Source organism: Gymnoscopelus microlampas (genome assembly GCF_963454915.1).
Source record: "Gymnoscopelus microlampas genome assembly, chromosome: 11".
Lineage (NCBI taxonomy): Eukaryota > Metazoa > Chordata > Actinopteri > Myctophiformes > Myctophidae > Gymnoscopelus > Gymnoscopelus microlampas.
Window position 1 is genome coordinate 41,519,291 of NC_139948.1, and position 17,873 is coordinate 41,537,163.

General features: G+C 41.1%; 1 protein-coding gene across 1 annotated transcript in view; it reads left to right on the forward strand.

Annotated features, from left to right (window-relative positions):
* Positions 1 to 12,322, forward strand: part of LOC311055850 (cytoplasmic phosphatidylinositol transfer protein 1-like) — a 37,092-nt gene extending 24,770 nt beyond the window's left edge. The window contains exons 8-10 of the mRNA XM_084072118.1: positions 4,165 to 4,228; positions 11,902 to 12,000; positions 12,229 to 12,322. Coding sequence (XP_083928244.1) covers positions 4,165 to 4,228; positions 11,902 to 12,000; positions 12,229 to 12,245 — 180 coding nt within the window. The 3' untranslated portion in view covers positions 12,246 to 12,322. The remainder of the gene's footprint in view (positions 1 to 4,164; positions 4,229 to 11,901; positions 12,001 to 12,228) is intronic.
* Positions 12,323 to 17,873: the final 5,551 nt, after the last annotated feature.

Below are 17,873 nucleotides of genomic sequence, written 5' to 3' on the forward strand. Positions count from 1 at the left end.
TCTGTCTACCTGTGTCCCTTTTTATGCCCATATATGGAGATCTCTGATGTCATTATATGCCCATATTATATTGGAATGCCCGCCCATTCATTAGCCAATTTTAATATAGGATAATAATGACCAGCTCAAACTTTTGATTGAAATAGGAATATACGTATATACTGTAGATATTATTTTGTTTCTTCGCCTCACCTTTCTGATTGGCACCCCTTGGCGTCCCCTGGGGGCCCGTTTTGAAAAGCACTGGGTTGTTGAGTCCATTCTCAGTCCATTAGCAGCAGCTCCCCTGGCCTCAGGTGTTGGTGCTGGTGGCAGTGCACCTGTTCCCAAAAGAACATCATACACACACACACACACACACACACACACACACACACACACACACACACACACACACACACACACACACACACACACACACACACACACACACACACACACACAGAGACAGACACCTGTTTCACAAACAACATAATACACAGACAGACAGACAGACAGGCAGACAGACAGACACAGAGACACCTGTTTAAAAAAACTGTAAAATATAGTTTTAAAAAGTGGATGGCAGAGTTCACACCAACTAAAAAAAAAGACCCTAACAGAGTAATTACAGACGAGCTGCGTCGCGTGCGTTCAGCTCTGGGTTGCACAGACGGAGAACATTTGCGCTGACTTTATACCACCCATCCCCGCATATTATGTCCATAAACATGCTCCACACAGATGATGTTTCAACTGGTATCTTCCCGGTGGCTTTTGTTTGCGTTTCACCTGCTAAAAAAAACATCCATGGTGTTCAACTTCAGCAACAGTGCAGTGCGCTTAAGCGCAATTACAACGCATATGTCTCATTTTAAAACCGAAGGTTAAAGACTTTATTATAATAATAATAATAATAATAATAATAATAATAATACAAAGCTGGTCGTCGGGTCCTCACAGGGTCCATATGGGTCCATCCATTTCAAATGGATCCGACCGAGACCCGTGGCAATTGGAACTGATCCGACCCGTGCCCGAGGGACAAGTCAATATTTTGGCCCCGAAGCAGCTCGGTTCTCGGCTCGGGTCTTCGGTTCCGGGAGGACCCGTGCCACCCTCTACCGCGAACGCTTTTGAGATTTTCTAGTGGACCCCGATCCAGAAAAGTTTGAGAACCACTGGACAAGACGACAGACAGACAGACGACCTACCTGTTTTAAACAGAGAGGATATCATCTAAAACTTACTCACTCTCCGAGTCGAGCCAATAAAATGTCAGCCAGGCATGAGCAGACATAAGCGGCCGAGCCTTTTACAAGAGAATTTCAATCAAATAAAATATGCCAAATTTTTACAGACTGTGTTAGTGATGTGTAACATTATAAAGTGGGAATTTGTTTTACAAGCTATGCTCCACTTTTAGCTCCGGGGGCCAGTAAAACACAAGTGGAGCGAGCTTCCCTTGTTAAAGTCTCTCAAAACAGAACGAGGCCTTCTGCTGCATCTGCTGCAAACATAGAGACCACCAGGACACATACACACACACACACACACACACACACACACACACACACACACACACACACACACAGACACACACACACACACACACACACACACACACACACACACACACACACACACACACACACACACACACACACACACACACACACACACACACACACACACGCTTGTTTTGCTAAATTTTCAGGTCATTACTTTAAAATTCTACAAATGCCTCCTAAATCTGTAGTTCTCACACTGTTCAAAAATAGCAGATGTACAAGCGCTGTGAACTTGTAGATCTGCCATTTTTGAATAGCCAACGCTACAATCTAAAATGACACGGATGTTTTCCTGGTTTTAATAGGTTAATGCCATATCCTCTTACCCTAACCTTAACCACAACTGATCTAATCTAATCCTAACCCTAACAGGTACTATGCATGCTGCTTAAATACCTTAACCATAACCTATCTAATCCTTACCTTTAACCCTGACAGATACTATACAGGATATACATGCCTAAATCTAAACCTAACCTTCACTATAACTGTGAAGGTTAATAATTTGATATTCACTAATAATATCAAATCTTTACCGCTCCACAGAAAGTGTTTTATAGGATTGGAGTGGACCTGAGCTCTTGTGCGTGCGCTTTCCTCGTGGCTTTTTGAACTGCCTAGATACATTCTATACAGCCAACTATGCATACCTAAACTCACACCAGCAAATGTCCGCAGTGCTACACATTCGCGAAATGCAATAAAACGAGAGTGTCCCAAGGTATGAGTGACCCTTGTGAATGAGCTAGCTGTCGTCCAGCGAGAGCTCCGCTGCTCCCAGAGGATCAAAGCCAGCAGCTGCAGCCGACAGGAGAGCTCACAGACAGGGAAGGAGGGAGGGGAGGAACTGACAAAACTATATATGCTCATGATCTGGCTCGATTTTGATTAATTTCACACCTACAACTGCTAGTTTAAAACATTATCAATATTTGATACTCCCATACTGTAGTCCGTTTTGGGGTCATCCCTATGTTCCCCGGGTTCTATGTTCCCCACTTACCTTAGGGTTAGGTTTAAGGTTAGTGTTAGGTTTAGGGTTAGGTTGTCCGTTTGAGTGTGTACGCCTAGTCCACGCCTACTTGAGAGCACAGCACGCTTCTGGTTGGCTGCCTCTCTACCTCACTACACAGCAGCAGCGGTGGCAAAGTTGAACGTTTCTAAATTCTTAAAAAGAAAAAAAACAAACTTTTTTTTGTGTGGCTTTTTTCTGCCTTTATTGATAGGAACAGTAGACTGACAGGAAATGGGGAGAGAGATGGGTGGGTGACAGCAGCAAAGGTCGTCGGGATCGGGAGTCGAACCCGCGACACGCTGTCAGGCTGGATTACCAGCCCTAGGTGCCCAGACGTTTACGCCAACTGTCCGGGCCACGTTTCTCAATTTTGACGCTTCGCTTTTTGCAGGCTCCGCCTCCTGACACCCACTGGAAAAAAGCCGTTTCTTTTCTCCGTATATATACTATATATAGCAGATATACAAGCTAATAGCGCGGCACCGAGTGCAGATCTACAAGCTATATATCTGCTATTTTTGAATAGCCAAAGTGTAAAGTAATGCTTTTTATCTCAAATAAAAAAAAACATTCATCAAGTCAAATGAACCTTGGTACACCTCTGGCATATCATAATAGACGAACATTCTGCGAAAATAGCAGATCTAAATCGGCGATTTTTGGCAGGGAGATTTGGTGTAGAGGGAAAAAATGACGGGGCCAAGGAAGGAATAAATTAGCGTGGCATTGGCCAGACTGATAACGTGGATTCACTCTCGCGTTACTCCCCGGTATCAGTCTGGACTTCGGCCCATAGTGAGCGAGTATGAGAAATCAGAAAATGTATTTTGATGCTTTTTGCTGTTGTACGGACAACAGTTGAAACGCAGTCACTGATTGGCCCGATAATTTTCTGATTTCTCATACTCGCTCCCTATGGGCCGAAGTCCAGACTGATACCGGGGACGAACGTGAGAGTGAATCCACGTTATCAGTCTGGCCAATGCCAGGCTAGGAATAAATGTAATGCCTCAACTCCTACATTCCAAGTGCTTATCAGGGTGGGGGGTCCCCAGTTCAAATATGATTATTTTGGGGGGGACACGGCCCGAAAAGGTTGAGAACCACTGGTTAAAGAAATTATATATATCTCACTCCCACCCTTCTTTCTCTCTCCGTCTCTCTGTCAGTTCAATTCAAATCAAATGCTGTATTAGCATGATAAGCATTCTCATTCATATTGCCAAAGCATTAATGACATACAGAATGATACAACATAATACTACGTTTTAAGAACAAATAATACAGACAAGATAAGAAAGGGAAAAAATGACATTAGTTAATTTAACTGTAGTAGACTATTAGTATTCACCCATTGTCCCTCGTTTTGTGGCAGGCTGCTACATGATATTTTGCTGCCGACCTTGAACCTTCAATTCAGCTTTCTCACCTAATAATTCTGTCTTTCTTTCTTTCTCTCTGCCTCTCCTCTCTCTCTCTGCCTCTCTGCCCTCTTTCTCTCTTTCTCTCTGTCTGTCTGTCTGTCTGTCTGTCTCTCTCTTTCTCTCTCTGTCTGTCTGTCTCTCTCTCTCTCTCTCTGTCTGTGTGTCTCTCTGTCAGGTGATCAGAGACATACTGCTGGTGGGACACAGACAGGCGTTTGCCTGGGTGGATGAATGGTATCGTAAGTATTACTCCATGTGCCTCAATTGTTGTTGTTGTAGTCAGTGGTGGAAGGTAACTGAGTACATTTACTCTGTTACTATTTTGAGGTACTTGTACTTGACTTGAGTGTTTCCGTTTTTGGGGCGGTGTAGCCGCCCCCTATAAGTGAGTTTTGGACACCGACCAAAAAATTTGTATACCCCCTAACCCTTCCATTGTTAATGCAAATCGATACTTTTGCAAAGTCAGCCAATCACATTACAGCTAGTGTCATCACCACTAACTGTAATGTGATTGGCTGACTTTGCAAATTCAGGACTGTGATTGGCTAGCAAAACACATGACACATGTGCAGCCCTATGAATAGCAGTATGGACTTTAAAAAAAGTAATTTATCCTTTTTTTAAAGTGAGTCATGTTGTAATGACCACACACCGCCCACTTCACACTGGGTGTGATTTTTCAATACTTTATACTTCTACTCCACTCAGAGGCAAAAAACTTTTTGTTGGTGTTTTTTCGTAAATGAATGCCCTACTTGATCATACTACAGCGTCACACAAAAGCATCCAAACTAGCAGATCTACAAACTCGAAACGCTGCGTCAAGCGACGCGGTTTGAGCTTGTCTGCTACTTTTGTTATTTTTGAATTTGAATCCTGAAAAGTAACAGTTTTGGACATATGAGGTTTCCAGACAGAGATGTTATACTTAGTCTATGCAAAAATAGCGTCACAGCTGCTTGATTCACAATTTGATTAACTAGAAAAAAGCGCCCTTTGGGCGTGTGAACAATTTCTGTGTTGTTAGCAGTGTTGTGTTATTGGGGCAAAACTTTAGGGTGACCATAATTCAGCCCCTCAAACCGGCACCCTTAAGTCAATGTGTACGTTCGTCGTGCACACGCGCAGCCATTCATTCACGTTCATGCACGCACACATGTATACACACCATACAGTAGGTGTTGCATACCAGTTTTTTTGCAGCCAGTATGGTATGGCATGTACCAGCAGGCATATTCACCTGTTTCCTAGGCTGTGTGTTTTCCACTTCCTGTCGATTTGATCCAATGAAATCCAATGAAACTGGTCAGATGACCAATGATATCCAATGAAATCGACAGGAAGTGGAAAACACACAGCCAGGTGAAACAGGTGAATAGAGCGCATAAATGCAAGGTGTGCGCGACACGCGGAAAGATGCGCAAGACCATCAAACCACGCCATTCCCATTGGAAAAGCATTGGCAAATTCTGCCCCATAGTTAGAACAAAAGTGCGGTGTGGCCGTGCACTTATAGTAATTCCGGCGAAAACCGGGACAAGTTTGCAGTGAATGTTGAAAACCGGGACATGTTAGTGTTTTAGAGATGTTTGTCGGGACACGCAGCTTGAAAGCGGGACAATACCGGACCAAACTGGCTCGTCTGGTCACCCTAGGCAAAAGTAGAGTACCGTAGTAGTGTAGTGTTTAGATGTAGTGAGCAATGGTAGTGAGTCATTTCAAAATTGCTACAACAGCAAACAAAGTTAAGAACTCAAATAATGTTTAAACACGTGCAAACAAAAGCCCACGTCCTTCTCCGTCGATTATAGCGTACTACAGCATGAAGACAATGGGGCTTGAGGTGCACTTTTGTATAATTTAATAGTAGTTCAAACAATTCAGTGAAATCTTTCTGAAATGCTAGGAGACATAGAACTTTTTTTTTTGTGACTCATTTTGTTGTTGTGTAGCGTAACTGAGGTGTTGTTGTTGAGGGCATGAATTGCCCACCCCAGTCATCTTTTGTTAAAGCAATGAGCGATTAATCACAGCGGCTCTAAACACAAATTTGCATGAGTGTCCCGAGTATAGACCTCTAGACCTGCTGCAGCTCCCTTGAAACACATTTTAAATCAAAGGCTTTGTTTTGTATACTATTTAAATAGTTTTGAGAAAAAAATGCTTCCATTTGTCCCAAAGTTACAGCAAAAGATTGCTGCTATTTGTCTCAAAAAGCTTTATACCCCGTACATATAACATGTATATGACGACGCAATGTGACATAGCTCTGTTTAACACAACGCTGTACATCCCTCCAACTGTACATTTTCAACAGTTTTTATTATATCTTGACACTTGCTTTGGCAATGTAAACGTATGTTTTCTCATGACAATAAAGCTCCTTTGAATTGCGAATTGCGCTATGAGCTTGTAGATCTGCAAAATAATTTGTGCAAATCTTTCAATATATACAGTATATACTGTATATTTTAAAGCAAAAAAAATTACTCCGATCTGTGCTACTGTGGGGAGTCCCTGGAACAACATATTTTGAGATGGGGGTCCGTGGCCAAATCCATTCATTTTGGGGGTCCTTCATGAAAAAAGTTTGAGAACCACTGATATTATAGCAACATAAGTTTTTTCAAAAAACTGTTTAGAAGACATTTGTAGGATCCCCAGAAGCAAAGATTTGAGTTAAAAATGTTTGCTTTAAAAAATATATATATTCAAAGATTTACGCAAATTTTCCATGATTTCCATGATAGCCAAAGATTCAGAGATTCTTTCCCGTTCTAAATAGGTTAAGCGGAGAAATCGGATTATTATAATTTGTAGGTCCGTCTTCCAGCAGTGGGGCAAGGGCTCAATTGGGTGGGCACACACACACACACACACACACACACACACACACACACACACACACACACACACACACACACACACACACACACACACACACACACACACACACACACACACACACACACACACACACACACACGGTAGCGCGGCCATAGCGGCCAAAAATGTGATGCAATACTGAACTTTCATCCAAATTGCACAACGTGTAAGTACATTGAAGGTGTTGAAAGCAACTTAGTGTCCTAGCCAGAGTACTGAGCAATATTTGTACCAAGTGTGTGGACCCGGTTGGATTAGTGCTGTTGCTGTGAGACCCGGCACAAAGCCCTCACAACGCTGACTGGCACTCCATGGCCCTTGCCATGGGTTCTAATATGAGGATTATTAATAATCTAAATCTGGAGAGTAATTTGTAACTAAAGTTCTCAAGTAATGTAAGTGGAGTAAAAAGTAGGACATTTGCCTCTGAGATGTACGGTAGTGAGGTAGAAAGATAAAGTATGAAGACTATGAAATGCTCAAGAAATGTTGAAATTGCACTGAAGTGCAGTACTTCAGTAAATGTACTTTCCACCACTTTAACGGCTGTATTTGTTTATGCTTTTATGTCTAGAGAGTGTGTATTTTACTGTCTGTCTGTCTGTCTGTCTGTCTGTCTGTCTGTCTGTCTGTCTGTCTGTCTGTCTGTCTGTCTGTCTGTCTGTCTCTCTCTCTCTCTCTCTCGTGTCAGGCAGCATTAGAAAGCTGAGGGAACTCTTATCAGTAGTGGCTGGGATCCAGCGGTATTTGCTCCAGCCGGAAATAGACGATCTACAAGCTCACAACGCGTCACAGTCCGACGCGGTGCATGCTCGTAGATAGAATATTTTTGGCTTACGGGTTAAGGTTAAAAATGGAAACAACAACAAACCAAAAAGAAAATCATTCATAAAATCGCTCTCCTAAAATGTCCATGTCCTCACAAGTATAGTAATAAATGTGTGTGTGTGTGTGTGTGTGTGTGTGTGTGTGTGTGTGTGTGTGTGTGTGTGTGTGTGTGTGTGTGTGTGTGTGTGTGTGTGTGTGTGTGTGTGTGTGTGTGTGTGTGTGTGTGTCTGTGTACTTGTATTAGTACACTGAGGGCCAATGCACACTAGAATTTGAGAAAAAGACAACACTGTCTATTTCTCAAATTCTAGTGTACTTGTAGGGACATTGCCTATTGAGGACAATTTAACTAGTTACTAAAGTTTTCAAATATTTGTAAAAGTATAATATTTGCCTCCGAAATGCAGCGGAGTAAAAGTATTGAAAATTGGAAATACCACAGTGTAGTAAAAATGCCTCAAAATTGTACCTTAAGTACAGTACTTGAGTAAATGTGCTTAGTTACTCTACACCACTGGTAATACTAAACGTGTGCGATGCGTCTGTCTGTCAGACAGCATTAGAAAGCTGAGGGAACTCTATCAGTAGTGGACGGAGGCCAGGGTGTGTGTGTTGTCGCTCTGTCCAGGTTATTTACGACTGGAAAGAGACTCTCTCTGAGGGGGCGGGGAGGGCCGTCACACTGTGTTAAAATAGTCCCAGGGTGTGAGATAAGTGAGTGTATGTGACGTCACGCACGGTCACGCTGTGTGTGTGTGTGTGTGTGTGTGTGTGTGTGTGTGTGTGTGTGTGTGTGTGTGTGTGTGTGTGTGTGTGTGTGTGTGTGTGTGTGTGTGTGTGTGTGTGTGTGTGTGTGTGTGTGTGTGTGTGTGTGTGTGTGTGTGTGTGTGTGTACATCTTTGTGTGTGTGTCAGTGGTGGAAAAAGTACTCACATTTTTTACGTAAGTAAAATTATCAATACTGCAGTATTAGTAAGTAGAAATACTTTGTTACAATAAAGGTCCGGTATTCAAAATGTACTTGAGTAAAAGTACAAAGGTATTCGCATTAAAACATACTTAAGTACTGAAAATAAAAGTACTAATTTTGCAGAATGTCCCATATCACAAGTTTCCAAATGTATGAAAATGCGTTGAAAATAGCCGATCTACAAGCTTGTAGATCAGCTATAGCCTAAGTATGCATATGGCTGAAGTGGTTAATGTATGTTTAGTAATGATTATCAAAATCTACAAAGTAACTAGTAACTAAAGTTTTCAAGCGTTGTATGTATGTATGTATGTATGTACCACCCGGGGGGGGATTTTTGTAATCCCACTCGTGACCTGTGTCAAGTATCAGCTCATTTTACGACATCCTGTCTCTCTGCTTCTCTCTGCTGTACTTTACAATAAAGCAGAAATGTCTCCCAACGCCTCCGTTTACGTTGAACGTACCCCCTCTAGTGTTCATTGCGAGGAAATGCACACCTTTTTACGGATGAATCGAAATGATCGTTTTTATTTAATTGATAAAAAATCCATGCAGCCACTCGAGTTTAAAAGAGAGAACAGCCTTTATTTAAAACAACGCCAACATGTTTCCACCTGAAGCAGTCTTCATCAGGGAATATCTTTTTAGTTCTGATGAAGACTGCTTCAGGTCGAAACTTATGTATTTTCTTTTATTATAATTTTCCCCCAAAAAAATTGGAATAGCAAAAATAGCCAATCTTCAAGCTCACAACACGTTTTGATGCAATGTGTTGTTGTGAGCTTGTAGATCATCTATTTTAGCTTTTTTTTGGTACGACACCATGAAGAATAAAATGGCGCTAATAAGTGCTTTATCAGACAAATACATTTAGGCGAGTATATATATAAAATATATAATCTCTTAGACTTGGATAGAATAATGGATAAAATAATGTCTATGACAATACTGGATAGTTGCAGTTATCTGCCATTGTGCTGTTCACTTCTCCACTGGGTCGTATCACCACTGCTGTGTGTGTGTGTGTGTGTGTGTGTGTGTGTGTGTGTGTGTGTGTGTGTGTGTGTGTGTGTGTGTGTGTGTGTGTGTGTGTGTGTGTGTGTGTGTGTGTGTGTGTGTGTGTGTGTGTGTGTGTGTGTGTGTGTGTGTGTGTGTGTGTGTGTGTTGTTAGGGCCAAATGTCCCCACAAGTAGGCTACACTAGAATTTCACAAATAGACAGTGTGAGGACAATTTTTCCTGGTCCTCTCAAGATAAATGAATGTTTTATGGTTAAAAAAAGAGATTCTCAGGGTTCGGCTTACAATCAGGAAAAGGTTCTGATTATATTATAGCTGATTTGTACTTGGTGTACATTACTGCAAAATGGCAGATCCACAAGCTCACAGCTTGTAGATCAATTTTCTCCTATTTTTTACTACTTCCGATGCTTCCCAAAATGTTGAATGTCCTCACAAGCGTACTAATACAAACGTGTGTGTGTGTGTGTGTGTGTGTGTGCCCCTGTCTTAGGGGACTAAGGATACAGTGTACATAAGGCGAGCAGATGGATAGGATTTTGGGGGTCTTAGTTGAAATCGACAGATAGTTTTCTCTACTTTCACAGACAGATGGAGCTCACTGCACGCACACACACACACACACACACACGCACACACGCACACACGCACACGCACACACACACACACACACACACACACGCACGCACACGCACACGCACACACACGGAGAACTTACAGTGTCGCTAATGAGAACTTTTCCATTATTGTACAGTCATTTCCTGTCCTCTTTACCCTGCACTTATTTTTATTTATTAGTAATAACCCTAACCTTAATAATCCAACCCCACACTGCCTCCAACAAAAACACTGCAGCAGGGAAAACCAGCCAAATGTCCTCATTTGTCAGGGTTATACCGAGGATGATGTTCAGTGCCGCTTCTGTGTGTGTGTGTGTGTGTGTGTGTGTGTGTGTGTGTGTGTGTGTGTGTGTGTGTGTGTGTGTGTGTGTGTGTGAGAGCGTGTGTGTACTTGTATTACTATACTTGTGAGTGGTAGAATTTGAGGAATACACATTGTGGCCCCTCTTCCACCAAAAAAAAACGTTGATTCTAGAACTGGTTCCATTCTAGATTCTTGGAACCTTGGGTGTTTTCACGGAACCGGCCGCGGACCCCCGGCTGAAAATATTTTGTTCCAGGGACCCCCAGAAGCAAATATTTGAGTTACAAATATTCGCTTTAAAAAAAAATATATATATATATTCAAAGATTTGCACACATTTTCACGCTTTTTCAAAAATAGCAGATCTCAGCACTCGGTGCCGCACTATGAGCTTGTGTTTTTCTGCCTTAACCCATTAAGACCTGGAACTGTGTCATTTTTAGATTTGAGCTAAAAAGCATTATTTTACACTTTGGCCATTCAAAAATAGCAGATATACAAGCTCATAGCGCGGCACCGAGTGCCGCGCTATGAGCTTGTAGATCTGCTATTTTTGAAAAATCGTGAAAATGTGTGCAAATCTTTGAATATATATTATTAAAGCGAACATTTTTAACTAAAATCTTTGCTTCTGGGGGTCCCTGGAACAAAATATTTTGATGGGGGTCCGCGGCCAAATACATATCATTTTGGGGGTCCTTGACATGAAAAAGATTGAGCACCTCTGTTATAGAAACATACGTTTTTCAGAAAACTGTTGGGATTTAGGAGACATGTAGAATCGGCTTCAGGTCTCAATGGGTTAAATACAGGTTGTGGTTAAGGCAGCTCTAAGGCGTTGGAAATCGAAAGCTGTTGTAGATGGTGCCGTGCCGTATAGGGTCGAGACTTCTAGTCGAACGTCAATGGACGACCGAACTTGCTCGGTCCCAACAGGCTAGAGACTGTCGATATAGCCGCGGGGTGTTTTTTTAGTTTTGGTCCGAGTTGAGACTGGAGCCGCCAGTGTTGCCAGATTCTGTGAGTGAAACAAGTGACCAGGTCTATGAAAACAAGCCCAAAAGAAGAGATCAGTTTCACATGAGCTATTTTCAAAAATAATCTTGAAAGCTAGCCCAAATAAGCAACTACAATTAAAAAAATAGGAACTCTTTTCAGCTTTAGTGTCAGGGTTGAAAATTTGCAAAGAAATGTAAAATTTATATTCATAAAATAGCTGTCCTAAAATGCTGATGTCCTCACAAGTATATTAACATAAAGGCGTGTGTGTGTGTGTGCAGACATGAGCCTGGAGGACGTGAGGTGTTATGAGGACCAGATGCATTTAGCCACCAACCAGAAGCTCCTGTCCCAGGACAGCGTGTCACCTCACACAGCAGGTACACACACACACACACACACACACACACACACACACACACACACACACACACACACACACACACACACACACACACACACACACGCGGTTCCAGACTGGCAGCTGTGTGTGTGTTTTTCATCTGATTTTCAGTATACTAATCACCAAATAAATAATCCATGGTTTCGGGCTTTCTTTTTTATTTTATTTTCATTCTGTCTTTCTTTTCTATCTCTTTCTTCCTCAGGTGCAACCACGTTGTGATCTGCCCTGACTGAGAACACACACACACACACACACACACACACACACACACACACACACACACACACACACACACACACACACACACACACACACACACACACACACACACACACACACACACGCACTGTGCCGACATTCATCAACATTCCTGTTATGATCCATAGTGTAGCTAGAGAGCTGTTGTTGCTGATCGCTCATTCTCTCCTCGACCACTGAATGTTCTGATTGAGTGAATCCACACTGTCTGTCTGCTGTATAAAGTTATTCTGAATCAATAAATACTGTGATCACTTCGTTCTCTCTGCTCCTCCTCCTCACTGTGTATCACTTAATGTCGCTTTCACAGGATGATATTAACTCATTTAGTGCGAATGACGTCTGAGACGTCACGTTTTTCATAAGCCCAGAGTGCCAATGACGTCTGAGACGTCATGAATAAAAAAAGAATAAAAATTTCAATTTTTTTTTTTTTTTTTTTTTTCAGAACCCAAGATATCATGGTTTGAAGATTTGCTGCTCCATTCACTTCTTGTTTAACATCTTACTGAAAAAAGCTGTATCTCGCTTCCTAAGCACTTTTGTTTTTACAATGTATTTTTGGCTCTGGCACAGGGGTGATATAGCCAGAAATATTTTTGGCACTGAATGAGTTAAAGGTAGGGCAAGTGATTTTCTTTGGTTAAAATAAGTGTTAACACATTGATTGCCTAGATCGAGTTAACTCGATTTTAGAATCCATCGCTTGCTTGCCTTAGCAAAAAAAATAATATATATATATTTTTTAATTTTGACCGAAAGACCAAGGAGATATGATTTTTCAAAGATCTAGACTCCTATCCACTTCCTTGTTAACTTAAAACTTAAAAAATCCGTATCTCGGCTCCTGAGTACTTTCTTTTTTTCAATGAAAAATCTCTTGGCATAAAACTGCAAAAAATCTGAACAAGTTCTGGCAGTGAATGTGTTAATAAAGAGACCTGGAGAGAAATGGAGACTCATGTTACCGAACAAACATTCTACAGCAATGAGTTATAACTTATATCAGAAGAATAGAGCTATTTAAAAAAGAAAATTCATTTTCAGGTCTGGATATCAATTTGATCAAAATCAGGATAGAGAACTCGTCAGGATGCAGATCAAACAAGTGACATTGGAAGTGATGACACAAAGAAATGAGCAGACAAAATTGGAACTGGAACACAACAAAAATGAAGCCGGTAAATGGGCGCAGAGACCCTTGTTACTGAACGAACACTATATACTCTGTAGCAATGATTACTATCAGAATATAGTGCTTTAACCTTTTAACCATAGAATATCACTTACCCTACCTTTAACCACTTAAAGGTAGGGTAAGTGATTTTCTTTGGTTAAAATAAGTGTTAAATAGCTCTATATTCTGATAGTACTCATTGCTATAGAGTGTTTGTTCAGTAACGGGAGTCTCCTTGTCTCTCCACCTCTTTATAAAACAGAAAATGCATTTTCTTTTCAGTTTCAGTTTCATTTCCAATTTTATCCAATCAGGATAGAGAACTCAATCAGGATATAGATTAAACAAGTGAAATTGGAAGTGATGCGACTAAGAAATGAGCAGACAAATTTTGAACTGGAACACTATAAAAATGAAGCTTAAAAATGGGTACTTTCTCCTGATTGGCTGAGATTTTGACACCTACCGGAAAACCTATTTTCTGTTTATTAAAGAGCTGGAGAGACGGGGAGACTCCTGTTACTGAACAAACACTCAATAGCAATGATTACTATCAGAATATAGTTGATCATCTGCTACTTTTGATACTTTTGTTTGATGCTGTAGTATGATCAAGTACAGTATAGGGCATTGATTTACGAAAAAACACAAAAAGTTAGAATATGGAGATAAGAGGAATGAAATGTGACATGATGTCGATATAGTTTTGAGGTCTTAACATTTCCCTCTCCCATTTTTGGACCCAATTTGTAAAAAAAAAAACTGTTATAATAGGTCGGACATGTGCGTCATCATAGCCCTCTGAGATCACCGCCATGCAGGGTAATAATAATAATGGAAAGAACGTCGAAAAATGTCCTGGAGTGAGACGTGGAGCCCGCCGTGCTATGAGCTTGTAGATCTGCTATTTTTTTTAAATCCTGAAAATGTGTGCAAAACTTTGAATATATATATATGTTTTAAAGAGAAACATTTTAATTCAAATCTTTGCTTCTGGGGGATAAAAAAAAACAACTTATATTGCTATAATCAGTGGTTCTCACACTTTTTTCATGTCAAGGACCCCCAAAATGATATGTATTTGGCCGCGGACAACATCTTAAAATATTTTGTTTGAGTTAAAAATGTTCGCTTAAAAAAATATATATATATGATTTTCACGAATTTTCATGATTTTTCAAAAATAGCAGATATACAATATATCTGTATATCTCTCTATATATATATGCTATTTTTGAATAGCCACAGAAATCTGAAAATTACACAGATGCGTTCCCGGTCTTAATGGGTTAAGTCTCAGGTACTCGGGAGGACAGACAGCGTCAGCTGAATAACTGAGACGTGTCGCTATAGTCTGTGAGGAGGACCATGATGTCAGCGCCTTCTGGCAACTACATTAACACTAAAGTAGAACAGCCAGATCACACCCGGTGATTCTGCACTATTTCCTCGCCGCGTCTCTAGTTTTACATTCTGCTCAGGTATGTCGGCTTAACGCTTTAAGACCGGTAACGCATCTGCGTGTTGTTTTTAGATTTCGTTGGGCTATTCAAAAATAGCAGATCTACAAGCTCATAGCGCGGCACTGAGTGCCGCGCTATGAGCTTGTAGATCTGCTATTTTTGAAAAATCATGAAAAGTTGTGCAAATATTTGATTTTTTTTCTTCTTTTTTTTGGCAGACATTTGTAACTCAAATCTTTGCTTCTGGGGGTCCCTGGAACTAAATATTTTACAAATGTTAGCTTTAAAAGATATATAATCCAAGATTGCCACACATTTTCATGATTTAAAAAAAATAGCAGATCTATAAGCTCATAGCGCGGCACTCGGTGCCGCGCTATGAGCTTGTATATCTGCTATTTTTGAACAGCCAAAGAAATCTAAAAATGACACACAGATGCGTTCCCGATCTTAATGGCTTAAACAGAATGACTTAAACAGATGTCTTTACTTATAGAGACGCCTGTTACCGAACAAACACCCTCCGGCAGTGATTCCTATCAGAATATAGAGCTAGTATTTCACACCTATTTGTAGATAAGATGTACAAGCTCGCAGCGTGGCACAAAGTGACGCACTGTGAGCTTGTGGATCTGCTATTTTTGAATAGCAGTTAAAATGATGTTTAAAATGATCGTGATGCTGTATTAATGCACTTTGCTGGGGACCACCTGGAACCCCCTCAAGGACCCCCCCGGTCCACTAACTTAAGAAGAGACCCCTAACTTAAGAGAACCACTAACTTAAGAGACCCCTCTAGCAATGAATATAGAGCTATTTCACACTTGTTTTAACCAAAAATATCCATACTATTTGTTGTAGCCAAACTATATTATGCAGACCGTCCACTAAAGTCTGTCTGCAGAATGAGCATGTGACCTCGTCCGTGGGCGACCTCGTCTGCTGGAACACGGCTGCAGCAAATGGCCGATAGAAAATAGCTGATCTGCTGTACACGCTCACAACGCGATGTCGCGATGCGACAGGTTGTGAGCTTGTAGATCTGCTATTTTCAAAAGATTGTTATACATTTTATACATTTGAAAACTTGTGAAATGAGACATTCTGCATAATGAGTACTTTTACTTACTAAGTATATTTTGATGCCAATACTCTTGCCAGTACTTTTGCTCAGGTACATTTTGAATACCGGACTTTTTCTTGTAACAGAGTATTCCTACATGGTGGTATTGATACTTTTACTTAAGTAAAACATTTGAGTACTTCTACCACCACTGGTCTTACTCTGAATCTGCAAAGTCAAATTGTAACTAAAGCTGTCAAATAACTGTAATAGAGTAAACAGTCCAATGTTTGCCTCTGAGATATAGTGGAGTAGAAGTATGAAATAGCATGTCATGGAAATAACTAGAAGCAGGGGCTCAGGAGGTATAGCGGCCGCTTGGGAACCGGAAGGTTCCCAGTTCGATCCCGGGCTCTCCCCCAGATTCAGTGTTGAGGTGTCCTTGAGCAAGACGCTGAACCCCTAATTGCTCCTGATGAGCAGGTTGGTGCCTTGCATGGTTTCCTCCACCATCGGTGTGTGAATGTGTGTGTGTGAATGGGCGAATTTAATGCACAATCATTGTAAAGCGCCTTGGATAAAGGCGCTTTATAAATGCACCGTTTAAAGTACAAGTACCTCAAAATCGTACTTAATTGCGGTCCTTGAATGCAGGTACTTAGCTACTCTCCACCACTGAAGCGATACTGACAATACAAGGATATCGCAGCAGATAGGCACACGGTGCTAATTATGTATTGAAGTAATCACAAAAAACGGAATTCAATTATGGGCAATACAATAGCGGTATAAAATGCCCGGTGCGTTGTAATTAAAGCCTTTTCTGTCTCAAAAACCTGAAACCCCAGCATTAACGGGTTATAGCCATCCAGCTTTATTTTTTTCCATTCCTGGGAGGAATATGAGAATGAAAGTACACACACACTTTCTCTCACACACACACACACACACACACACACACACACACACACACACACACAGTCACACACAAACCCCGCCGGCGACAGGAGCCCAAAGTGAAAAATGGAATGCCATCTTGCGCGCCGCTGTAAGAACTGATCGAGTATTGTACCCCCCCCCCCCCCCCCCCTCCGTTTTAACCCATTAAGGCCTGAAGTTCCGATTTTATTCAAAATTACTTCTAAATAAATAAAAAAACAACTTTATTTCTATGTCAGTGGTTTTCAAAATTTTTAATGTCAAGGACCCCCAAATTGTATATGTATTTGGCCGCCGACCCCCATCTCAAAATATGTTGTTCCAGGAACCCCCAAGAAGCAAAGATTTGAGTTAAAAATGTTAGCTTTAAAACAATATACATTCCAAGATTTGCACACACTTTCACGATTTCTCAAAAATAGCAGATCTACAAGCTCGTAGCGCGGCACTCGGTGCCGCGCTACGAGCTTGTATATCTGCTATTTTTGAATAGCCCCAAAGTGTAAAATAATGCTTTTTTTTAGCTCAAATCTAAAAAAGTGACACAGATGCGTTCCAGGTCTTAACGGATTAAAGGATTACTTGAAGAGAATGTTCTGCTTTATAACAATACAGTGGACAGGGGGAGAAAATAAGGCTGGGGTGAGAGATTAGATTGGGGTATTGTGGAGTTCAGTTCTGCTCGGGTCTTTATTAGATTCTAGGGGCGAGAAAATGACTTGCCTCCAGTATGGGGACATCGTCACACACCTGATCCACACCGTGCTGTGCTGTGCTGTCTGGTTGACACAGTAGAGAATCCTCAGTAGTCATTTTAACCTCCTGGGAAGTGTTCAAATGTAAGGGTCCATTTGGATTTGGTTACATTTGTAACACTTCCCCAGAGTTGCAAATGGATGAATGAAACACTGAGGAGTTTAGTGTATATACGCAAGCAGTGGTGGAAA